Genomic DNA, 27,369 nt, shown 5'->3' on the forward strand with positions numbered 1-27,369 from the left:
AGCATATGTGTAAATTCCGAGATAAAATTGGAAATAATTATAGATTTTATTTGCTTAATAAATGTAAATAGTATGTTGTTATGCCACGTTGTCAGGTAATGAATATTTTTAATGTATGTAATTAACTTTTTCTTTCTTTCGGTATTGCTGCAGCTTGCATCAGTGAACACATTTATTCCAGAAGATAAGAAACGTCGTCAGACTCTCAAGTTGCGTTCTCACGTTGTGATAATTTTATGCTTCCTATTCACTGATTGTAAACGTCATTGTGCATGTTTACGATTTAAAGCCTTTTTCAAGTGCTCCTAATCGTTCACTTTTGTTTAATTAGGGAGCGGAAACGTGCTGCAATTTTTATTTATTTGCATGAAATTAGTTTCCAAGCTGGTTGGCCGTGACAAACGAAAGTCGATTATTTTTCAAATCAAATTAATATTAATTGTCAATAAGCAGGTCATGTGCTTAATAATAATTCATATCTCATATTTATTGTAAATGAATCATTTTAATCATTTCAAATACAGTTGCAAAAGCAGCAGTTACACTTGGAAGAACATAACATAAGCAAGTTGTTTGTTTCATTGTGACATCTAACATTAATGGTGTCGTGGGTATTCCTTAACTTCTAATACGAGTCGACTATTTGAATAACTCAACTCTTAAGTGTTTAGTAGCATTTGGTTTTGTTGTGCAAGAGAAAAGTACATCTTCCTATAAAATGCTGTTAAAAGTTTTCCAAGATGGCTGCGCTTTTAAAGCCATTTTGTCGATTTTTCTATAGGGAATGTCAACGTGCCAACAAAGCTGAAATTTGTTTCATCAAGTGTTTTCGTAACGTCTTTGAAATATACAGGGGTGTTTCAGAACTCGCGCCCCAGCGAAAAATTCCAAGTAAAATAGGATAACAGGAACATGTAAAAATGTTTTTAAAAAATTCTATTTGACATTTGATTTTTTTGTCTGTTTAATGTTACTGATGATTTTGTATGTTTTTTTATTATAATTATTTAGTAAAGGTGCAAAAATTTTGCCAATAAAAGCCACAAATAACGTTAAACATCGTTATAATTTAGGATACAACTTTCTTGTCTTCTCTTCTAATAGCGTGTAGCAAAAAAACTTGAAAAATTATTTTTTTTAACTGAAATATAGTTATAGTGCAAAATAAAGTGACTGCTTTTTGTATCTCCTGTTTACAATTATTGTGTTGCTTTTTGAAATTATCAAATTTCGATTTTTTTTGACACTTCTCAATGTATTTTGGCCAAATGTAATGAAAATTGCAAAGTATTGAAAAAAGAAATAACAATCAATAATTATTTAAAAAAAATACAATAATTAATAAATTTTGTTGAGTACTGTATAGGTTTTACTTTTTTTTTAATTTGCAAATTTACAAGATATATTCTTTTTTCCAAACTTTAATTCAAGTCTAAGAAAACAAATACACAACTTATTGTAAAATAGCAATACGAGTAAAAATTATAAAAACAAGTCATAAAAAAAATAGTTAAAAAGCTTGGTTTTATGTTGCTATGATTATTTTTTTTTCATAAATACAAAATTAAAAAAATAAATTACTCAACAGATACAGGATGTTTCATAACTCGCGCCCCAGACAAAAATGCCAAGAAAGATAAGTTACCAGAAACGTGGAAAATATGTTTGAAGAATTCTCAGTGAAAAAATTTTGACATTTATTTTTTGACATTTGAATTTTTTATGTCAATTTTTTGTTGTATGTTTTTTCATAATTATTTAGTCTTCTCTTCTAATAGCCTGTAGCAAAAAAAACTTTTTGTATCTCCTGTTTACACTATTGTGTTTTTCGCACTTTTCAATGTGTTTTGGCCAAATGTAATGAAAAATTTCAAAGTATTGAAAAAAGAAATAACTTAATAAATTTCAAACTATAATTTTTATAAAGAAGTAATTTGTTGTTTTTACCTATTGTGAATTTATAAACAAGATTTATAAATATTTTATTCACGATATTGTATTGTACCAAGTCCTAACCTTTCAGAGGTGGAGAAATTCGCCATTTCATCCCGTGGGCATTAATATCTCAAAAATTCCGTGGGACCACCTCGCTTGTGAAGTTGAAATTTTTCGAAAAAACTTCTAATTGTTCTAAAATTTTTGATAAACTCCACATAAACTTTATTAATGCGTAAAAATGTCACTTTTCTGCACTAGCGTGAATTAATCACTGTTGTAAAAAATTTAGAATGAAGAAGTTTTTGTTTTGTTTTTTTGTCATTGTTTTCAATTTATTAATTTGACGTGCAATTTATTTATGTGGTGACCATAACAAGAAAACTACTTGTCGAGTCTCTGAACCAACATCATAATTAAATGGGCCGTTAAGCGTTACCGAATTTTTTTTTTTGGAATCGGATTGTTTCGGTTCGTTTTGACCAGTTTCCGGATACCTACACGAGTCCGGAATGTATATAGTCGTCTGTGGGAACGGTCCGGGGTACTCTGCGTGTCATGTTACATATTTCGCGACGGTGGGCTGGTTCGATAGGCCGTGCACCTCACTGGAAGCTCGGCAGGAATCCGGCTCCGTCGTATAGAGAGTAGCCTCACTGACCTTGGTAGACGTGGTACCGGCATAAGCGGTACCTTTGCCGGGCTATTGACCGCACTACCGCCCAGCTGACTACTAAGGGTACCAAGCTTTTCAAATTTTCCTTAGAATCATCTTTCTATGAATAAATTATTATGTGCTCATGTAATTTTAAATTAATGGTTAAGCTGAAGAATAATATCCTAATGGATTTGTGTGTTTGCCACTAATGGCATGCTTAAACAAATGGATAACAATTTGCGTTGAAGACTACTTTTTGATTAACACATGGCAGGTTACACGTTCTACAACATGATATTAAACCTAAACTACTAGTCTTTATAACATTCATTTTCATTTTCTGTACGGTTGTATTAAAAAAAATTGTGCGTGATACTTGATTGCTATTGTCTCCATGACTGTTATTTCATCGATAACAGGCATGTTGCTTAACAAAGGCACACGCAAGTTAAGTTTGACAATATGATTATGAATAATAATAATGCATACGGCCGATGTGGATATAATTTATAGTCACGGCTAGCGCCTCGGCCATAAACTCTGTTATATTACCCATATCGGCCTAATACTATGAAATTTTTTAACAAAGCTTTACATTTTTTTTCCAACACTAATGTCTTATACTGTTTTTATGGTGCATTTAATACGCTTTTTTATAAAATACGTCGTCAATCACAACGTATTTTATAAGTACATAAAATGCTTGGCGCATTTTGTTACTTTTGACAATTTTCTTTACAATTTCAAAATTTTAATAATATTTGTTGTTTAATATAAGGTTGTGTTGAAAAAATTTTGAAGACAATGCAAGTTTTGTAGTTTCAAAATTTTCAGGGTTGGGAAATATCATGATATTTATATTAATATCAAAATATCGCAATATACAATATTTATGGATATTTATGTGATATACAGTGTTCGGAAAGTCGCGCACCTCTTTGAAAGGGAGTAATTGGGTAGTCCCCCAGAATACTAAAAAAATGTTTAAAAAATCCTATCTGTCAAAAAACTTTGATATTTATTTTTTGGCATTTGACAGTTTTTTATGTTTATTTAATGATACTTATGATCTTGTATATGTTTTTTCATAATTATTTAGTAAAGGTACAAAATTTTGCCAGTAAAAGCCACAAATAACATGAAATAGAGTTACAATTTAGGATACAGCTTCCTTGTTTCTTCTTATAATAGCTTGTAGTAAAAATATTTTTTTCAACAGGAATAAATAGTGTCAAAGTGTAAAATTTAAACTCTCATAACTTCAAAATTTTTATAGGTAGATTTTTATTTTCATATTTATCACCATATATAGGGGGCCCGGAAAGTAGCACATCTCCTTGAACGGGAGTAATTAGGTAGTCCCCCAGAGTACTGAAAAAATGACAAAACATTTTGACATTTGAATTTTTTATGTCAGTTTTTTGTTGTCTGTTTTTTCATAATTATTTAGTAAAGGTACAGAAATTTTGCCAATAAAAGCCACAAATAACATGAAATAGAGTTACAATTTAGAATACAGCTTTCTTGTTTTCTCTTCTAATAGCCTGTAGTAAAAAAAACTTGAAAAATAATTTTTTCAACAGAAATACCTAAAAAGAGTCGAAGTGCAAAATTTAAACTCTCATAACTTCGAAATTTTTTTAGATAGATTTTTGTAAACATTTTTTTTTTGTTGTCTACGACATTGCGTGTCACGGAGGTGCACGACTTTACGGACCGCCTGTATATCAAAAAATAAATATTCTTGATATTTATCGTGATATTTTTGGCTATATTTATCAAGCGATATTTATTTATTTGCCAACTCTGAAAATTTCTGTCTATTTATAGATTTTAAAACTCTTATTAGAATTTGTTAAAAAAGACAAAATTGTTGTTTTTGTTTTTCAAGATTTAGAATTTTCGATTTAAAATTTTGTAATAACTTGTTTACAAGAAGAAATCGTTATTATGACTAATGAAATTGAAAGATATTTTCATGCATAGCACTTGCAAATTGTTGTCATTAGCAGTGAGTGCTCACTGCTCATCGAGTAAGTTAAACGACACAGAAGTTAATCTATGCAAATAGCGGACGTCACTACCAGATCGTTGACTTATTTTTATAGTCGCAGTTATAGGAATTGCACAATGTTATTTTTCGTCTAATGTTCATGGAGTAAAGCCAAATGTAATGAAAATGTCGACATCAGGTACTGTGTAAATTTTCATTCGGCCAAATATATTAATATCCCGGCGCATCCGCCATTTTTCTGATAAAAATTTTCGTTTCCATTTCAGCTCGTACTGAAAATAAGCAGCAAAGAGAACATAAAACGTTTGTCGGACATCGAAAGGCCACGTCTCGAACCCAAGACGCACATAACACATCACATCTCGGCACACAACAACCACGTAAGTATTTTCCTGTTCGATAATACCTTGAAAAACCTTTTGGAAACATACCGACTGCGAAAGAAAATCCACCACTCTTCGTTCACTTACTTAACGTCGTTCCGAGTTTCCGACAGATGTCAGTGCCTCACAATCTGTTACAAATCTCACCGACGACCTACGACATAAAGAGACGGAGGGATAACGTCATGAATAAACTACGACGGCTAATAAAAATGTTCAGAACGTTGAAATTGTGTGAATAAAATATTCTCGGAGAAGTCGTGTGCGCGCTAATTAACAACGAGCGAATAATACAGTTTTAATTATTGGGGGTTTTTTTTTTTTCGTTGCCCATTACACGCTTTAAATCGTCGATCAATGCGAGAATAATTATCCAATTCGTCGACAAATTTGTAATTTATTTTTAGAACGCATCAATCACTTTAATTATTTCATTTTCTCGCTCGCTGTTTTTTCTCGTGTTTTTTTTTACAATCAAAGACTTCATTAGCACGCCATTTGATCGCCGTAATGACCCTTCGTCTGTTATTACTGCCAAGATTGCGTAAGTAATTCAAGTCTTTTCGTTGTTAATGACGAAATAATCGGCTCAAATTGCCGAGACAAACTTCTTTTTTTTATGGGGACAACATCGACAGTATGTTGGGTATTCGTAATAAGTACTTTTTGGGTTATCGCAGGAAAGTACAGGTTGAGAACGTGCCCATTTTTTATTATGTCGTCGGGAAGGTGGTAATTTGTCTTGTCATCTGTTTTCGTTGAAAATGTTATTGGTGTCGACTGACAATTGGTGGTTTCAGGCGATCGAAAAACACATTGTTTTGTATTTGCGATATACAGGCTGTTTCAGCGAAAAAAAAATTAAAAAAAATTATACAGGTGTTTTAAAACTCGCGCTTCAGTGAAAAAATGTAAGGTGAAAATGGAAAAAAATGTTAAAACATTATGTCTATAAAAACTTCGAAATTATAGGAGTTTAAATTTTGCACTTCGACTCTATTTATTTTTGTTGGAATGATAATTTTCCATGTTATCAGAAGAGGTAACAAGGAAGCTGTATCCTATTTTGTGGCTTTTATTATCAAAATTTTGGTACCTTTCCTAAGTAAATATGAAAAAAAACTTATCGACGAAAATTATATTTAGTAACTCATAAAAATTGGTTTTGAGTTAGGATGGCTTATGTAGGGCCTAAAATACAAAAAGCAATGAGTAAAAATATCTTTGAATAAACAATATTATTACCAAAACTTAGCTCCTCAGCAATTTTTAACAATATTAAACAGTTCCTTGATATTTTATTAACAATCAAAGACTCAATGCAATTTTTCTCAAAATCGTAAATTTAGAGTTACTATAATTATCGTTGGGAGAGTCGATTTACAAGATCATTAGTAACCGTAAATAGACAGATTTTTTTTAAACAGCTTATACCTATAGACAATTATTGATAAATTCTAATCTAGTGCATCACCTGAAATTATTTTCAATTATACAGCGTGTCCTAAAAATAAGTTACAATATAAACTTGTATGTTTTTTTTTTAATAAAACACTATATGTTTTTTGACATTTTTGGACTTCTTGGTTTTCTTGACGAAAGCATACTCTTTTTAAAAATTTGGTACACAAAATGTGACTATTTTGTGCAGTCCAAAAATTAAAAAAATGTTGAACTTTGTTAAAAGTTAAATAATTAAAAAAAACACCTTGTTTTTTTATTTTTGCATGTAATAAATAGATTGATAAATTGTCTATCTAAAAAAAAACTTTAATGCCTAGAATTGACAAATAAAAGACATTTAACTTTAAATGTTAATTATAGCAACAATGCCTATCATTGAAATGAGTATTGTTGATACCAAGGCAATCATAGCAATTCCACCACGGACCACTTATTTGGGATTCGTCCAGAGATTGTAAAAGCCAAAATAAATATTGAAATTTGAATTGTATTTTGTAAAAATAAAGAATAATGTAATTCAGTGTAACATAAATGTGATTATTAAGAAATATTGTTTCTTTTTTGGTTTTTTGGTTTTTGAAGTAATGATGAATTTTTATTAATGTTTATAATTGAATATCTTTTTAGTTATTAAGTGTAGCAACTTAAAAGTAGATATTTTGGAAAGATAATTTAATAATCTTTTGAATGCAGAAAAAAATAGGGTGTTCCATTTAAATTTTTTAACTTATTTAACTTTTAACAAACTTCTTCGTTTCTTATTAGTACAAGTGCAACACACTAAAATTTTTTAGTCTTATACTCTTAAAGTTTGTTCTTTTTCTTATTTTAAAAACTGAGCATAATCGACCAATAGAAGTTCATTGTAATAAAAAGCTACATCCAAAAATGCCAAGAAACTTGTGGTGTTTCATTACAAAAAAATTAAGTGTGTATTGTAATTTATTTTTGGGACACGAAAATAATTTCAAGCGATGCCCTAGTTTATATTTATCAATTTCCCATATAAATTTTTTGAAATTAAAAAAATTAAAGGTCAATAATGGATTTGCTGGGACAGCCTGTATAATTGCAATGTTGCAAATTGGCGATTACGAGTTTCATTTCAAGTCTCTTTTAGCAGTTGCAATAAATTCAAAGTAATTGATGCGAACTGTCGTTCACTGAAAAACTGATATGACATTTTTACCGATTTTACAAAATTCTGTAGTTTTTTTCCACATCTGCTCGATCTTCGTCGTTTTTATCATCAACATCCTCTTTGTAATGGCTTCTAAAAAAGGAAATCGCCGTTTAATGACGGAATTAATTGACTTGTGTATACCACGTTCACGATATATTATTATTTTCTCGTGTCATGTCAACATTAAATAATACAGATACCATTAGAGTTATTAGGGAAATTAAAATAATAAGAGGGCGTGTCTGAGGCCTGTGTAATTTACTCTTTGTATAATGCATCTCCCTGTGTATGAGTTTGTTCAGTACGGTAATTGAGTAATTAGCCTTAATTATCTTCACACTGCCACTTTTCAGTTACATTATTTTTTACAACTTCCTGAATCGATTTTTGAAATTTTTTTCAGGGTTTGTCTTTGACTCAAGACCCGGCCACGAGCGACGACAGTGGACGGGCATCTGAACGCCTGACGGGGTCGTCAGTGGCGCCACGTGATGCGGACAGTTCAAGGGACCGTCTCAGTGACGTACGTAACCCTAAAACATCCCCAATCCGATTATAACATTTTTTTTCCTTTTTTCCACAGGCCAGCAGTCGATGCAGTTCAGGAAAAGGATATATCGTAAGTATTTTGTTATCAGTATTTGTTAAGTGGTAGTGGAGAAAAACGGATTGACTTTTTGTTGCGTTTCTGTAAACCTTTTGCCCGGTTGTTATACTAATGGATTTCTTTTTCTGTTTTTGCAGTGTGATAGCGAAGGCGAAGACGATAAGGTGAGTCTTTTTTCCTCTCGAGTAATGTTCAATTTGTTTTACACACAAAAAAAAAGAAAGAAATGACAAAGTGGTAGTATGTTTCGTCGACGCCGACTAGGAAAACTCTCTCGGGCATATAAATAAATCTATTGATTTGTTGTCGGCGTACGCTAGTCTGCCTGAAATATTTATAATTTTTTTTCTCTTTGTTGGACACGTCGTCGATAAGTTTGCTCGTTATTGTTGGAGGGTAAGTGCGAGTTAGGAATTCCGCTTTGGTGGTATTTTCGGTCATCTAATCGAATTCGTTACAATGTGTGTGGTGGTGGATTTTGCTGAGAAGAGAGGATGAAGAGACGAAGGGAAAAAAGAAAGGCATTAAAACGTTCAGCTCAGTCGATATCCACGTAATTCCAATAAATTTTATTGGTACGAAAACGTGGCTGGAAATTTACTTTTACGACGCGAGAAGGATGTGAAATGAGGATGTGAGGGAGAGTCGTTTCGAGGACGACCCTAAACGACTACACGAACAACACTGATCGGAGGGCGCGTCTTGAATTTTCAGGACGACAGAGACCATAAAAACGAAACGAAAGCGGGGGTTTGAAGGGGTCCCGAGGGTGGAAAGCGGCCCACTAACGGATTTTTTATACGACTGACATAAATGTCCTTTGTGCAAAAGACTGACCGGAATATCTGAAACGTATTTATTTCTGTTTTAAACAAATTTGTAATAATCGTTTCCGCAAATCAGTGTCGGAAAAATCGTAAAAACGTCGCCAATGGCATTCTCCATTTTTATTCCTTTTTATGTGTGTCTTGGAGAAGCAGTCTAATAAAGATTAAAACTTGTCATTACATCGGTTTTATCGCCTGTTTATGGTTCGAAGTTATTTTTGCAAGTTATTTGAGCGTGGACTTATAAGGGAAACAAATTTTTTCTATCTCGTCATCAGAATATTTAATTTGTTTCTTTAAAATGTGCGGTTTGTTTGAACGATTTTCAGTTCCTATTTATTCGACTCGCTGGCTTTTACCCAAATACAGGGTGTTCGCGGAGTACTAGCAAATATTCCAACCACTAATAGAACTCGTCAAGAGAAAGAACTTTTCTATTTCCAATTTTAAAACTAAAAATAAGTTGAGGCTAAAAACCTGTCTCCGCCTATATGTCTTTTATAAGAAAAAAAACACGGATTTAAATCTGGTGACCGTGGTGGTCACTAAACTTACTGATAATTTTTTTGTGCACAAAATTATCCTTTTTTTGTGCATAAAAACTTTTACGGTCAACATTCATTGCAAAAAAAAAATGGATGCGGAATTTGTTTGGTCTTCAAATTAATTAGAATATTTGCTCTGTATTTTGTAATAAACTGTATGAAATTATTAAATAAACGGTTATAATAACGAGTGATTACAATTTGTTGTTATTATTTTAATGTTCGCTTTGATTGGCTGTCTGACCGCTTTTATTCCCTGAAACATGTGTTTGCGGTTAAGTAACATATTGGAAAGCTGCTTTGTGATGATTCAAACTGTTACTTAATAGCTTGCATTTTTCTCCCAACAAATCGTTGGTATTTCTATTGAATTTGAAAAAAAAACCGGTCGACGTTAGAATGTCGAAATAAATTTTTCTTATCTGGCACATTGAGTTTTTTTTCTATTTTTCTGAAAATTCTCACGACCACGCTAAACGTTCGGTGCGTATTAATTATCATAAATATTTGTGAAAGTGTTAATTATACGTGTAGATAAATGCCAACGTTTTATTAACATGTGATAAACGGATATTTGTCGTTATTAGCATCTGATAAATTATTATCTGTTACGCAAACACTTGGCATAAATAGATTCCGTACATTGTTCAGATTGTGTACCTCTCTCCCACGTTTTGTAACACTAATTTGTTTATTTGTCTTTCTGTGTGATCGTTTTTTCAACGCCAAGTGGCACTTTAAATAAACACCGCCCTAGAACGGATGGCAAGAGCGGAAGAAATTTATTTTTAACACGCATCCTGTATTCATATATTTTTTGAAACAAATATATGCAGAGAGGGATTTGCTGGTGGTAAACACTGAAACTTTTCAACTGAAATTACATGACGTAATATCCTTAAATGTTTTGTTTTCATTTTTCGTAGGGTCGTGATTAAATTTTTTTCGGTCTCTAAAATCCTCCCTGCCGCATCGATATGCAAAATAGTCGTTGAAGGGGGCTCCCGATTTGCATTAATACGCCTGAATTATACATTTAAGTGAATGTTTTCTGGCGTGTTCGCGAATGGAACACGCTCAATCCCCATTATGCAAAACGAGAAATGCTCAAGAACGAGTCGAGAAATCGCGTTTTTCCTCCCTCGTCGCCGCGTTAATTTATTTCAGATTCTCGTGGATTTTACGACTCCATTCATACGTCAATGGACGGCTAATTGCCTTTTCTTTTCGGTCACGACACGTATGTAGTAGGTACATTGGGTTTTTTCAAGATAACACTAACGTCCGGAGTTTATTAAGGGGTTTACGACTGCCCTGCGGTCATTTATTGAATAAGTCCCGGAGCCGTAAAGACGCATAACGAGCGTCGTTCATTACCTCTGTGCGTATAATATTTACGACGGTTGGCGTAAATCCGGAACCCGGAGCCGGCGTTTAGGTCGGATTGTCGTAAAAAAGCTTCCGGAATTTGTGAAAAATATTTAGTGGTACACAAAAGGCTGGCCTAATTGAAAATTGATGGGTGGATAGAGATAGAGTAGGGCTTCGGACTTGGTTTGCATATTAAAGAGGGCTTTTAAATATTTAAGGGAGGCTCCTAAAGTCGCAACAAGACGAATTAAATACGCCCACACTGGAGGGACACGCTATCGATGTTGTTCATCTAGTTGGGAGTCGAGTGTACCAAGCCTAATGGCCATGTTACATAATTTGTTACAACAAAAGAGCATTATTTACATACAATGGACGATTTTATTTATCTATTTATTTTCTTTCTTGTAAATGTGAAGCCGATGAGTGCAGTACACGCGCGGTAGTCACAATGAGAATAAATTATTAGTGGTGGAAAAACCGGAGCATTTACCGGACTAAATCGACCACTGTCAATCGCCTTGTCATTTATAAGCCAGATGTGCCGATTTATATATTTTGTGAGTGGATTTTCGTGTCGGATTGAATTAAAACGAGGAGATATCGATAATAATATGTCAATTGTATCGGTATAATAATTTTGTTAATGATCTGTGAATCATTCATTGTCAAATTTAATTTAATGCAATTATCTTCAGTTATTGCATTGTCACGCTTGTTGCTTTTCCAGATTAGCACGTATAAAATATTACCAATTTATGGTTGTTTTTCAAACTGTCACTTTAGGATTACTGCAAATCGGTATATTCTGGTTATTAATAATTATAGTGTAGTACAAAAGCAAAAAGTGATTTGAGAAATGACTTAATAATAATGTTAAGCTTTTTCATTTGATTTTACACTTGACTGCACAAAAGCAAGTCATCACTTGTTTTCTACCAAAATTATACCCAAAAAATAATAGATTTTTATTGTTTTCTTAATTCGCCAAAGGTTCAATTTCTAAATTCTGTTTAGGATCTAAATTTTGTCCAACTTATAGAATGGATACTGACTAAATTATTCTTTAAAAATGGACAATCTTCAATGAAGATTTTTTTTCTAAATGGCAGTGCGGAGGAAAAAATTGTAAATGATACAATTTTTTTACAGTTATGCTAATTTTGCAGTTTTGATCATAATTGCCAAATTCTGTTGTTTCTCCTATTGTTGAGATTGCAGAAGTGCTGACTGTTGTTCTTTCGTTCTTTCTTGACATCCTTCGACCCAGGTTTAAAACGACATGCAACCAAATGTAGAAAAAACATATGAATAAGAAATTTTGTTTTGCAAAAACACCTAAAGTGTGCCTCTTGGACTTTCTATTTAAAGTATGATAAAGGTTTAAGTGTCGATCAAAAAATGTGTAAATCTAAGAGAAGCTCTTCAATATCTTAAAATTCTTCAAGTTTACGATGTGGAAAGCGCAAATTGGTCAGAAGTGGTTTTTAATAGAGATTTATCTAATCTAGAAAGGATTAAATTGATTTATGAACATTTTTCTATGAACTTAAATCGTTTATTAATATTTTGGATGAATTTGAAATAAAAATAATAAATAAATATATGGTCCCGGATTGAGTTTACAACAGGAAAAAAAATCTTTAATTTTGCGTCAAAACTTCAAAGGAATAACATTTTTAGCTTACCTAAAATTGTATTATCCTGATTCAGTAGGAAAAAAAGTTTATTTTCCTTTTAATTTTGGACTTTTTCTCTGCTTTTTAAATCTTATCACATTAGCGGTTTTATTTTTTTGACAACGATGTCACTTTGACAATTAATTAATTGAATAATGATGGTTCTTGTTAAAAATGACTTTGTTTTTTTATCTTAAACTGTTGTCATTTATTAAAATTATGTTTTTGACAAACATTTTTCTTATTTATCTTGTGTAAACTCATTTGTTAAAGTGACATCGTTGTCAAAAAAATAAAACCGCCAATGTGATGGGATTTAATACGCCGGGAAAAATAATTACAAGTCCAAAATCAAGAGAAAAATGAATTTTTCTTTTCACTGAGTCAGAATAATGAAGTTTTAATTATAGATTTGCTCGTTTCAGGTGAAGCAAAAATGTTTTTCTTTGCAGTTTTGGGGTAAAAAAAAAAAAATTTTCCTTTTGTTAACTCAATCCGGGGACATACTGTATACTTTTACTTTTAACATTTAATGAACTAGAAAATCCACAATAGGTAATACATTCGTGTTAATGCTTTTGCAAAAAAATTGTCTAAAAATTGTAAAAGTGAACACCAATACAAACTTGAAAATTAAGAACTTTATTTTGCTTTCTTACTCATAGAGTAAAAAAGTGTTAATTTTTAGTTTTAAAATTTATGTCACTAAATTAATCTATTTCTGTTACCAACATAACTAATTAATGTGAGAAGTAGTTCTCAACATGTATAACAAAATAATGTAGATGTAAAGGAAGAGGTGGTTTTAACATCGTTGTGATTCGTTCCGGAAACGAACTAATTATTATTAGCGGAGGTCGTCGGTAGAATTCCAGGATAAACCTCGAGCTTTGATTATCACGACTGAAAGCTCAATTTCGAAAAAATCCAAACACGAGCGACCTTGTCGTTTTGTAAAAACATCTTGTACAATTCCTGCAAAGCGTTTGTGTGATTTATGGCGGATTTTTCCGAGCAGGAAGGTCCCGATTCGATTTTTTCACTCGAATTGTGTTTCCTGAAAAATGGTAATGGATGTCTTCTCGTCCGGGTGAAAATTGTGAGCGCAAGCGCTGCCGCCTTCCAACCCAGTCGCGGTTCTCCGACATGGTTCTCGCTCAGTATGAGGTGAAATCTCCTGCAGAGAGTGCTGTGTTCCTGCTACACACCGACCCAATTCGCTCTCCCATCAAGTCCCAAAAAAGACCTGGAGATTTTGTCGAATGTTTGCTTGCTTTCCGGGTTTCTGGTGGTGGTTTCGTACCAATCTCGACAAGGATTAAAACAGGGATTTTTCAATTGTGTGCGTGTTTGTGTGTGTAGTGGACGTTTTAAGGGAGTTTAGTGGTACGGAAATAATTTAATAGATCGTAAATGTCGATAGTGTTATGGCTACTTTACGGTGGAGGCTATAAATCGGCCCGATTTGAATATTTGCAATAAAAGCTTCGTTTGTGAATTTTGGGGTGGGGCGTGATGACGTTGATTTTTTTGGCGGGATGCCCGGATTTTTTTGTGTTTTCTTCACAAGAGAACACGCGATGATATGTCATAAGCTATTTCTAACGTTGCTCGTAAATAAGTATACTGCATATTTTAGCCAGGGACGGGTTTTTGCTGCCCCATTATCTATTTAAGTTTTATGCATCCGGCTCTAATTATTATTCAGCAGCGCCGTTTTCCGTAAAATTTATTGGATGTTTGTTGACTAGAAAAACCCATGAATATTTATCAACCCAACATAAATATATATTATTATCAGATTCCATTTGCATGTTTATTTTACATTTAATTCTAGTATGAAGAAATTATAATTAATCATATACGATCATTAGACGGTAATATATTTGTCGGGATTTAATTGGTAGTTAATTTCGGGTTTTTTAACATCATGTTTTCTTCCATCAATTGTCAATTTCAATTTATTATAAATGCTTTGACTTCATTAATCTAAATTGATCTGTCACGGAAGAATCAATCACCGACTTTGCTATTATACTCCAAGACTTCGATTAGTTGACGTTTGAAATTCTTGAGATGGCAGTTATGTCAACTTTCAAGAGACTATCTTAGCGATAACAGCATTAAATATGGCATCTATTAGGGGATATGCGGGCAAAACGGGGTAGGTGCCTAAAACGGGGTACCATGTTTTTTTTCTATACCACTAGCTTTATCTACCCAACGTTTTCAAAATTATATTACACACGCGGGCATACGATCTTTGTCATAAAGCAGAAATCTGTAGTTGTTAGCTGATCATTGTAGTTAGCACATGTGCCTTTTTAGTAAACACAGTTTCAATATCGCCGGAGAATAAATTCATCGTAAGTAGGACTAAACCAATTTATTATTAAAAAATATTATTGCCAACTAAAAGTGCGTGTTTTCTAAAGATTTTCTTTGTTATTGTGTTAAAAAAAATTACTTCTAATAAAATAAATACGTCATAACCTAAAAGTCTTCGCATTTGGGCAAAATGGGGTACCAGCAGATACGGTAAAACGGGGTACCTCATTTTACCCTATTTTTATGCAACTTTCCAGTAAATATTTTTGGTTTTGTCTCTACATAGATGGTGTCTAAGTACAAAAGAAAGAGATACTCCAGGTTATTCCGTTTCAAAAGTTTTGGGCAGTAAAAGGCCCGTTTTTACTACCCAACAAGAACAAGAACTTGTTAATTATCTTAAAGATATGGAAGCGAGATTATTTGGACTGACTATTACAGAATGCAGGCAACTTGCCTTTCAACTTGCTGAACAAAATCGGATTGAATACCCCTTTAACAAAAATCTTAAAATGGCTGGAACGGGATGGATACGGTTTTTTTTTAATAGACATAAAGACTTGACCATCAGAAAGCCCGAGGCTACGTCAGGTGCCCGTGCAATGGGCTTTAACAAGGTGGCTGTACAAKAGTTCTTTAAACTGTTAGAAGAAACTGTCAATGAGATTTTTCCAGTTTAGACATATTACCCCATTTTGCCCTATGCGACGGGCATAATGGGGCAAATTGCATTARTATTTTTTTTATTCAATATAAAATAAATGTTTTGTTTTTTATAAGTTAAAATGTTAGTAATAAATAATTAATACTGTAACAATAATATTGCCTCATTTACAGACTCTCATAGTTTTAAGTTTTTTTAAAATTCGACTTCAAACATTAAGTACCCCATTTTGCCCGCCTCTCCCCTACTTTGCAGTTTTCAGTTTCAATGGTGAAGATTATTCTGCAAAACGTAAAAATTGTACTTGAAGTGCGTAGTTGAAAGTCAATTGATATCATCATTCAGAAATATTTACACGGAGATTAAATTTAATAAATTGCAAGTTAATTGTACAATAATCTGATGTTATCATATACAGGGTGTTCCGTTTTTATTGTTACAAATTGAAACAGGTGATAGAATTTTAAGACAAAAGTTTTCTATAAACCAGTAGTTACACCCCTCCAGAAAGAGGTGCGACTTTGAATATTATAATATTCCAGAAACCATTTCAGATAAAATTACTAAAAATTTTTGACGTTTCTGTTAATAAAAAGCAATTACATATCTCAGAAAAAAAAAATAAAAATCATAGTTGACCGATGATTTTGAAACTTGGTATAGGGGCCTAAATTTTGGTTCTAAACTTTTCTTAATAACTATTTTTCGTATTTGCTAAATAAAAAGCATTTTATTCTATAGTAAAATATTTTATTTTTTATTTTTCGAGGCATACTTGATTTTTCAAAACTAAAATTATATTACAAACATCTGTTTAAATTTGTAGCAATAAAAACGAAACGCTCTGTATACTTTATACAGGCTGTATTATAAAAAAAGCCCATTATTTTTAAAGATATGACAATACTTCTTGGAAGAAAGTTGAACTGTTTTTTCTCATCTATTGTTTGGTACCTATAGCTCAATCAATGCTGCTTTGTGTTTCACCGGAGGTGACATTAATTTCAATTTTTTAATGTAATACCCTGTATATATTATTATTTTTGCATTCCTCATTAAATTTACTTTCAACAAGCTCATTTACTATTGTTTATCACTAACTTTTGATTTTAGGCAATTTGAAAATTAAATGAAATAAAGTAGGTTGTGAAAAGATAAAAACATTTTATTCATTTTATCTAAGACAAGCTAACGATTGATAATGAAAAACTGTTCAACTTTGAGCAAAAAAGTATTCTTTAAAAGTAGTGAAAATATGGCTTGGGGCGTTTTTTTATAATACTTTTTTCGGAAAAACATAATTTAATGTCAGACTGGTAGAAAAAATAAATATTTGATTGAAATAAACAGAAGTCGCTCGTAAATGAACATCAGCTGTCAGCAGTTGTCAGATTAACATGTTAGCAAATCTGTTACATATTTACATATTATCTTGTCAAGCCTTTTTTCCACTAGATTTGATAAATGTTCGGTTTTTTTCCTAGTGATAGTTTCAATTTGTTCGACTTTCGTTTTCGCAGTGCCACATACCAAAATACAAGTTTTTTTTATAGTTGCCACATCTTACATAATAAATCAAATTCTAATTTTATAACTAGTTATTCATTAGTCTTTTTTTTTTTTTTTTGGTGACAATCGATCATTTTTGACGTTGTCACTGTCATTTCTGGTAATTGCGTCTGTCAATAGCTATCAGCAAACTCTGGTGGCACATATCGATAATAAACGAGTCATCAGTATTGTTAAATTGACAGACCACCAAACCAACATCGATTTTCACTGTCAATTACTTAATTCGGAACGATGTTACATGTATGATTTATGTAGCGACGGTCGATTGTTTCAGGTTTGGTAAATTTTTCATTTTGGTGGTTGGTATGTGATCACGTACTTCCCCGACCGACCGTCATAAAATTAATCAAATCTCGTGAAGAAAGACAAATAAATGGAAGTGGTTTTTATTTAATAACAATAGAAAGTGTGCTAGCATGTAATTACATACAAAGAACAAACAGTAATTAGCTGCAATTAAAATTATTTGCGATTTTTGTCAGTTTGAACAAAAATGAGAGTAGATGTTGTACTACTCATCATACCTTTCACCATTCCAGGAGCTGAATTATAGAATAGCAACGTGCGGTCTGTAACTGTCAATTTGTACCCCACAATTCGTTCGATAAACCTATGTTTAACGAAAATTACGAAAACATCATAAAAGCCGGCACAATACGTCCCTACATTTTTTAATGTTGGAAAGTACAAGTTTTCGAAACTCTCGATGACTATATTCGATGTATAATGACGTCGTTAAGACAAAACTTGGCCCACAATCATGATCGCTAAATAAAACTAAACCGCAATTAGGCGCAGGAATTCTCCATTGTTAATAATTAATAATCGACTTAATGATCACTCGTAAATTTTCAAAAGGAGATTTGTTTATAAACACACAAATTTGTTGGCGAAATTATTGCCTGATAACGATTCAAGGGGCTGTAAAAGGGAAAAATAAACAAATTATGAAATTTATGTCAAGTTGAAGTTTTTTCTTTTAAATTACGGAATGTAATAAAAAGAACAATAACTATAAAATGTAAAATAATTGGAATAAATGAAGGTAAAGTTATGAAGAATAAAGCTGCACATACACATTTTTAGTTTTATTGCCGGTTTTTATTTTCTCCCAAGTTAATTTGATTTTGATTGTTATTATAGGATAAAATGCAGCTATTTATAATTATCATACGTCGAGAGAGCAGATCTAAATCATCTGGAGGCGGGATGTGGAGATATTTTATTGTTTTATAGCGTCTGTAAAGTTTAGCTCAAAATAAAGTCTCTAATATTTAGGATGTTAGAAGTGTAACTTTAAAATTGGTATTGGCTTTAACAATTGAACTAATAATCGGTTTAGAAGTTCGTAAAAATCTAACAAAAATACATCTATAGGCTGATTTTTTCAACATAGTTAAATAATATACGGCGTGAATCAAAAGGACCGTTCGAGTCACTCGGGTAGTTTTTAGAACCGTCAAATTACTCTCAAAATTGCAGATAAATGTTGTACCAACTTTCCTTAAAAAGATAACTCCTCAAAAATGTAACTTTTTTATTTTAAGGAAAATAATTTTGTGTTTTGTTACAGAGTAACAATGAAAAAAATAATGAGTAAAATGCGATATACGTTAAAAAAAACTTGTTTTCTTTTCGGAGATATTCCGATAGAATTGCAAAAAATTAAAAAAAGTTTTTTTCGAAAAAAATTGTTTTTTTAAGCACTGTTTATTTATTTTTTTTTTTTGGTAATTAATCGGATTTGGTGTATCCATAACGAAAAAATAAGACTTTGCATTTTACTCATTACTTATCATAACTTTTCTTCATTGTCACCACCGAATGTCAAATTAAGGAAGTCGATGTTTATCAGTATACCAAGCTTGGTGAAAATAATGCTAATCTTTTTTTAATGCCTTTGTACAAAATCAAATGATTTTCTCCATTTTGGTGCTAATTGTTATAAAAACTCTTAGGGGTTGAAAATGATGGTTTTGATTGCCCTGAAATCGGGTTCCGCAAACCGCCCTAAACTTTGGGGTATGTATTTGAAGTTAATGGACCCAAATCACACATCCGGCGTTAGTGTTGTGAGTGCTCATTACCCGAAACGTGGCGATTTCATAAAATTTTATCTTGAGCACACAATTACCACGATTTGCTGTTAAATTAAATGTTTAAAATGGGGTGGTTGGTCATTCTCGTCGCACGAAAGCGTGAAAATGGTCGCGTGGGCTCCCGCCGAGGACGACAATCTCTCTCTCTCTCCATACACTCACTACCAGTTCTTATTATCATAATAATGATGGGCACGGTCGAGTAGGTGAATACTTCTCACAATGGCCGGTGATGTTTACTCATCTTCTCCAATGCTCGAGCACAAAGAAAAACGTGCCGTGCCTATCATGTTGTGGTTTGTTAAACACCGGTCGTACACGGTATTAAATAAATAACAGTTCTTACACCGACAGAGCCAAGTAAATAATGGGTTTTTATAAGGGGATTAAGTCGTAAGTGTCGTCGAGATTAGCGTGGGACTGGCCGAAATCTATAGCCTCCGTCGTAGTACCACAAACATGGGTTATTCCTGCAGGTATCGGAGCTAAATAATGGAATTAAAAATTAAAGAATAAAAAAAATAGTTCAATATTCATTTTTGTTATTACGGTTCCGAAAACTGGACAGATCAAATCAAATTTTTTAGAAACAGATTGGATTCTGCATAAAAATTTCACTTTTATTCTTTTCTCTGAACAGAAAAGTGTCAAAAAATTCTCGAAAACGGCAAAAAATAGTGTATTTTGCAAAATATCTTGTCGAAATAAGTGTGGTCTACAGTTTTGATTTTTCATTGTTTTCCGTGAAGCTACAATATGTTCAAAAGACTACCAAAACTGTTTTTCAGACTAAAAAATTCATAATTTAGTTTTTGTTGCTTTAAAACAAATCGATGAAAAACGTCAAATTTGTATCAAGTCAAAAGTGAAAATACACTATTATTTTTGTCTTTGTTTCTATAATGATAAGCTACATTATACTTCAAGAGTGACCAAAACTTTATAAGGTATGTTAGTTTCGGAAAACTAATTTCAAATTGTGAATTTTAATTTCTAAAACAGTATTTTCAGTAGTTAGAACCTAAACTTAACCAAAATAATTTAAAACACATTTTTTTCATTACTTATTTAATTGTTTAAGACACAAAATGTAATAATAAAGACCATAAAAACCAAAGAAAAAAGAAAAGTGTAAAGAAGAATTATAAAACTAAAAAAAATCAAATTTTTCAGAAACAGATTGGATTCTGCATAAAAATTTTACTTTTGATCTTTCCTCTGAACAGAAAAGTGCCAAAAAATTCTAAAAAACGGCAAAAATAGTGTATTAAAGCAAAATATCTTGTCGAAATAAGTATGGTCTACAGTTTTGATTTTTTTATTGTTTTCCGTAAAGCTAAAGACTACCAAAACTGTTTATCAGACTAAAACATTCATAATTCAGTTTTTGTTGCTTGCTTTAAAACAAATCGATAAAAAACGTCAAACTTGTATCAAGTCAAAGGTGAAAGCACACAGATGATCTGTTATTTTCTATCTTTGTTTCTGCAATGATAAGCTACATTATGCTATCTTTCTTCAAGAGTGACCAAAACTTTATAAGGTATGTTAGTTTCAGAAAACTCATTTCAAATTGTGAATTTTTATTTCTAAAACGGTATTTTCAGCAATTAGAACCTAAACTTAACCAAAATAATTTAAAAAAACATTTTTTTCATTACTTATTTAATTGTGAAAGACACAAAATGTAATAATAAAGACAATAAAAAAACAAAGAAAAAAGGAAAGTGTAAAGAAGAATAATAAAACTAAAAAAAACACAACATAGTAATTATAAATTTTTTCGAGAAGAGAAAAAATTATTTCTTGGCCATTATTAGCAATTTTTTTAATTTAAAAATCATTTTTTTTAGGAACAGATTGTATTCTGCATAAAAGTTTTACTTTTAATCTTTCCCTTCAACAGAAAACTGCCAAAGAATCCTTGAAAATGGGCAATAGCCTCTAGATTCTTGACAGTAAATTAACAGTTCTTAAGCAATTATTACCTGTTAAAATATTAAATTAGTTTACTTTTTGGTCCATAAAGTCGTTATTTTTTCATTTGTCTTTAGTGTTGATTTTTTTAATTATTGTGTGCGTAAAAATCAAGAGTTCACACTATTGAAGAAGCCAATATTAATGTTATTGTCTAGTTAAAAATCTAACTTTTTTAAAGTCGATTGCTTTCGCATTTGGTAATTATAGTGATTAATTTTTGATAAATTTAACAGCTCTTGTCATATTAAGTACGAAACGTATAATCATGTAGAAAGTAACAAGTCGAAAAGTGCTTGATGTGGCTTAATTGAAACTTGAGTAAATTACGGTTTGCATAATAGGTGGTTCTACATATCGATAACCACCTATCAAAAATGTATGCTGGTAATGAGAAATCAATAAAATAATGTGAATACATTAGTTCCAAATTTGTTGGAATGACCCATGGTCTTGATGAGTTTTTAAAACATCGGACTCCGTTTTCAGAAGAATAAAAGAACTGTAATTTCAATCGTGTTGATTTAAATCGGGTGATGTTTGTCGGCCGGTGAGGTCCTTCTACCCGCCGCCATAGCTATCATAGTGAGGCTCCAGGAAGAGGAAGAGCATCCGGAAGATGTGGTCAAAGAGACGACCGAGAGCAAGGAGAAAGAGGGTCATCAAGAGACCGTCGACACACCTTTAACTTCACCCTCTGATGACATACCAGTACAGGTATGCCGAAACGGCCTCATTTTATATTATCATCGCTTGCTAAACATTTAAAAGGTTTAATTAACGATCACATAAATTACATGCCGGTCATAAAATCGTCGTTGATGGTTTTCACCTTGGTGCTGTGTTTCTGTGTGTGCGCGTACACGTCGAATTTTACACCTGTTATACACCGTTATAACGAGGTGAAAGTGTCTTTTATCGACGATTATAATGAGAGATCCGTATCTAAAACGAGCAGCTGGCGGGGTAATTAACGCTTAATTAGCGAAGGACCGGGCCTCCAGGGGCTGGACGCCAGCCCCCGGCAGCGTCCATAACAAATTGATATTCTATGCAACCAATCATTAAAATTAATCAATTGGATTTTATATATACAGATACATAACTTGTTAATTGTTTTTTAAATGTTTAAAATGATGTTACAGTAGTTTATTATACAGGGTGTCCTAAGTTTTAGGATGGGCGTAAAATTAATTATTTCAAATTGATTAAAAAAGAATTTTCATAGTGGAGTAAACGATAGAGGATTGAATACACTTTAATTTGATGTTTTGATATTGTACAAAATTTTTAGCGGGTAGAAAAAAAAATTCAGTTAAGTGGAATATTTTCTACATGTTAAATTTTTTGATTTTTTTTTCTGTCGTATTTGTAAAAATAGAATAATGAGAAATCTGAAACTTGGAATAATTTATTTTTTACATGAAACACCGTATGTTTCTTGGCTATTTTGGATGTAGCCTTTTAAAACAAAGTATTTACGTTAAAATTTTATTAGTCGATTTCTCCTAATTTTAGAAATAAAGCGTTTTTTTTTTGACGAAAACATGCACTTTTTAAAAATTTATTACACAAAAACTAAGACAGCTAGAACAAATTTTTTCTTACTTCTGCAAAGAAGAAAGTACAGAATTTAAAGCTGTAGCAACTTTTTACTGTTTTGCATTTGTAAAGATTATTAAATTAAGAAGATTGTTAAAAGTTAAATAACTTAAAAAATTTGAATGGAACACCTTTTTTGTTTTGGCATCTAATAGATTGATAAATTGTCTATCTAAAAAAATTAACTTTTAATGTCTAGTTGTGCAACTGTGCACTTTTTAGCTACTGAAACAATAGTAAGTATTTTTTTTTAATATTTAACGTTAAATGTCTTTTTAGTTATTGATTATAAACACCTTAAAGTAAATAATTTTAGAAAGACAATTTAATAATCCTTTAAATGCAAAAAATAAAAAGGTGTTCCATTTAATTTTTTCAGGTTATTGAACTTTTAACAAATGCCTTAATTTTTTTATCTTTGCAAATGCAACACACTAAAAAATGTTACAACCTTATACCTTGTACCTTCTTCTTTTCGGTAGTAAAAAAAATATTTCTAGATGTCTTAGTTTTTGTAATAGATTTTTAAAAAGTGCATGTTTTCGTCAAAAAAACCGTCTTATTTTTAAAACTAAACAAAATCGACCAATAAAAATTTAGCTTAAAAACATTGACATAAAAATCTACATCTAAAAACGCTAAGAAACATAAGGTTTTATTTAAAAAACCATAAGTTTGTATTGTAACTTATTCTTAAGACACTCTGTATCGTTGAAAATAATTCTAGGGGATAGACTAGATTAGTATCTAGTCCTATATAATTTTTTTTTAAATTTCACCATATAAAGGTCACTAATGGACTTTTTCAACTCGTTGGGACACTGCATATTAATTTTTTCACCAATAAGATAAGAAATCACCAACTGCCCATTTAGATATTTAAGGAATAAACAACAAAATTATTTTTTTTTTATAAATCCCTGTTTTTGGTTTAAAAATAAAGGGTTAATTCTTCTAATGGTTGTAAATTTATTTCTGGTGCATTTTTTGCCACTAATCTGGTGTGACAATAGCATAAACATCCTTCAATCCTGTTGGGTAAAATCCTTTGAGCAAAGCCGCCCCAGTGCTGCGCCAACACCTTGTAAATTTGAAATTTTAATGCCCCACTCTGAACCTTTTTACAAATTCATTATTCGAGAAAGAATATGTATGATGCGGCGTCCGTATTTTGCTGGTGTGTAGGCTATATCTTCCGGTGGATTATCGATTGCGGCGCGTTTTTAATTGCGCGTTGCAGTAGCATCCGAGTCGCTTCTTCTCAATCCCCTTGATTACACCAAACAAATTCTTATGAAAATAGCTTCCAAGCATTTATAACGCATCGTTTTCTCGATGATACAGTGGCGTGTTTGCAGGCAATTTCCCCGAAATCATCCCCTTGTACGATTATTTAACGTCATAATCAAATCCGTTTGCTGTTTAACCGCGAACGACAAGCGATCATCCATCATGATCGCAGGGATTCCGTCGCAACATCAAACGAGATCCCCGTTGCCGTCACACGGGCGAAAGACGGCCGTTTCGTATTGATTTGCTCCCCTACCCCATCCTCACGGTCTTTGTGTGGTGGCGGCGGCCGCGACGGTGCAGTTATTTCCGATCAAAAAAAGAAAAAGAAAAAACGCTAGCGGGAAATTAATTGCCACAAATAAACATTTTCTTGTCCTTGTCGACGAAAAGGATGAGAAACTCGCGTGTGGAAGAACACAAGCCGAAGGGTTTATTATTGCCAACGACACGACATAAAAACTAAGCTATATAGTTACGGGGCTCCTGTTTTATTCATGAGACCAGTGGAAGGAATGATAGTGCACAGGGGGGTTATAAGGTAGGTTTTTTAGCGTGAACCAGATGTTCGAATCGGAAAAAAAATTGCAAATTGCAAAACAAATTTTCAACAACAACATTTCACCGTTTTATGAGCTGTTAATTTGTAATAACATAACAGACTAAAAATAAATAGTAAAACTTTTTTGGAGAAACAAATGTAGCGGTTGGTCCATACATTTCGTTGCGGTAATTGGACCTTTCAGAGGTTAATCTTCGAGCACCACTTTGGTACGTTTCAGGATTAGTCGCTTCCGGTGGTCTTCCGGTGTTGGCATTCTCATCGATTTCCGACTTTGGTGAAATTGTTTAGATCAAAATTTTACGGTAGAATAAAGATGTGGATATCCTGCAATCATTCTTTCATGAATCGTCTTGGGAATTTTCATGAATTGTTTAGGGATTATTTTTCGTTTCTTTTGTGTGGAAGTTTATGACATTTTTATGTTTAAAGTTTTTATTTACTTGTTTTCTTTAAAGAAAACAACACGAACCGTCAGCGAAACGAAACAAAGGATGATAGTCTTTGAAATATGAAAAACTGTCAGTAAAATACATATGAAGTTTTAACGCAACAACAGAAAACAAGTTCTTGTTTTTTTTTAACTGATGTAATAAAGTTTTATCATTGGTGTGGCAGGAATCCACTTATGAAAAGTGTCGTATAAAACACATCACGCACCCTTTCGTCCGTTCATTGTTTACCTACACGAGAGTCGTTTAATGAAGAGTCATGATAAAGTGCGTGACCTCTGTTGATGATAACAGGCATATAGGTGCGAAACGTCGCCGTTGGTGGATTCTCCGGGGTGCAATTACCGAGCTTGTTAAAGCGTTTGCAACCGAGTTTGCAATTAATACGCCACCATCCGCACCTTAATGATTCATTAAAACACAATTAAGTGCGAGTCGGGGCATCTACTGCAATGAAGGGTGGAAGGATTGGGGATGATTAGGGTTATCGGATGCGGTTGAGGAAATCTCCTTAACGGACCAAAGCGGCTTCCTTCTGTCACTTGTAGTAAGTACAGTAGAACCTCGTTAAATCGAAGTACCAATTGCCAAAAAAAGTTTCGAGATTTCGAAATAGAGATACTTTTTCTAGATTGTTTTATTTTAAATTCACAAAAATTAACTTCTCATGGCATAAAAATACATAAATAAGTACAAGAAAAATTTAAAATTATATACCAGAAGAATAAAAAGTATGGAACCATACTTGGAAAAACTAAGAATAAAATTTTGCTTTTGTTTTTGAGTTCTACAAGAATTTTAATTTTTTAAATTCCAACCTACTAAAAACTATTGTTCTCATAAAGATTATGATCTAATGATTGCAACTATCTACTTTAGTGTAATTTTTTCAAAAAAAAAAATACAACCACATTTTTTATTTTACCTTAATTTATATTAATTATTATTTTCTGTGATTTAAAAAAAACCGCTTGTAAAATGACTTGTAAATGATAAAAAAAATTTGATTGAAGTTTTAATTTTTTGGAGTTTAGCCGTGCTTGGTTAAAGATTAATTTCTAATATAATTTTAGTTTTCTGAAATCAAATATGCTTCGGAAATTTTCAAAAACTTATTTTACTGTAAAGTACCTTTTATGTGGTAAATATGACAAAAGTTATTTAAAAAATTTGTTCACAATCAACATCTAAGATTCCAAATTTCAAAATCATCGGCCAACTATGATTTTTCATTTTTTTATGTTTATTTAATAAATCAAAGGTTGTTATTTTTAACAGTGTTCTTTTATTATGAATAAGATAATTTCACACTTAGATTACACTAGCCAACAAGCATTTTGTGACTGAGAAGAAAACAGTTATTTTTTGTTTAATTCTATGTGCTAAACTCAAAAATGATAAAGAAAATTCCATAGCACGTCAAATTTTCAAGTTAGGCATTTTAAGATATCATATGTTCGACAAAATCGCCGAAAAACGAAACACTTAAAATTCATTTTCTCCATTCTCATTTAATTTTTTTCCCCCTAATTTGGGTGCCGTTAGTGACGAGCAAGGGGAAAGGTTTCACCAGGATATATTGACGATGGAAAAGAGGTACCAAGGAATATGGGATTCAGCTATGATGGGGGATTACTGCTGGTTCCTGATAAGGGAAGTTAAAACATCCTACAAAAGAAAGTCAGCTTTTGCAAAAAACTCATCTACAACAAATTTATGTTAAAATCTTATACATCTTTCAACATTGTTCTTGTTTAGTGAATAAATTGATTTCTTTCGTCGTCTATTTAATTAATTTCTATTTGAAATGAACAATTTTTACGATAAAATTTGAGAAAACTATTTTTCCTGTAACTTAAAATCTGTACGTGATGGAGAATTTTTCTTATCAAATTCGTAATTAGGGATGTTAATGTACCCTGATACACGTGTCAATAGATCAAACACATTAAAAAAAAATTAGTGGGTAATGTTATTACTACTAAATAACTTTTTAACGTATCTGTTACTAAAAAGCATAACTATTTTGGAAAAAACTAAAATCACAGTTGGCTGTTTTTTTTGAAACAGGCTGATGATTCTAAATAACTTTTTTTAATAACTATTTATCTTCGCTACATAAAAAACACTTTAGAGAAAAGTAGTGTTTTTTTTTTT

General features: G+C 32.0%; 1 protein-coding gene across 5 annotated transcripts in view; it reads left to right on the forward strand.

Annotated features, from left to right (window-relative positions):
• Positions 1-27,369, forward strand: part of LOC123003597 (autism susceptibility gene 2 protein-like) — a 43,205-nt gene that overhangs the window by 5,398 nt on the left and 10,438 nt on the right. For all 5 annotated transcript variants that reach the window (XM_044396456.1, XM_044396458.1, XM_044396459.1 and 2 more), the window contains exons 2-5: positions 4,874-4,987; positions 8,041-8,160; positions 8,221-8,256; positions 8,382-8,408. In XM_044396456.1, coding sequence (XP_044252391.1) covers positions 4,874-4,987; positions 8,041-8,160; positions 8,221-8,256; positions 8,382-8,408 — 297 coding nt within the window. The remainder of the gene's footprint in view (positions 1-4,873; positions 4,988-8,040; positions 8,161-8,220; positions 8,257-8,381; positions 8,409-27,369) is intronic.

This window comes from Tribolium madens, unplaced genomic scaffold (genome assembly GCF_015345945.1).
Source record: "Tribolium madens isolate multiple individuals breed KSU strain unplaced genomic scaffold, Tmad_KSU_1.1 Scaffold_1;HRSCAF=32;Tcas5.2_LG8, whole genome shotgun sequence".
Taxonomy (NCBI): Eukaryota; Metazoa; Arthropoda; class Insecta; order Coleoptera; family Tenebrionidae; genus Tribolium; species Tribolium madens.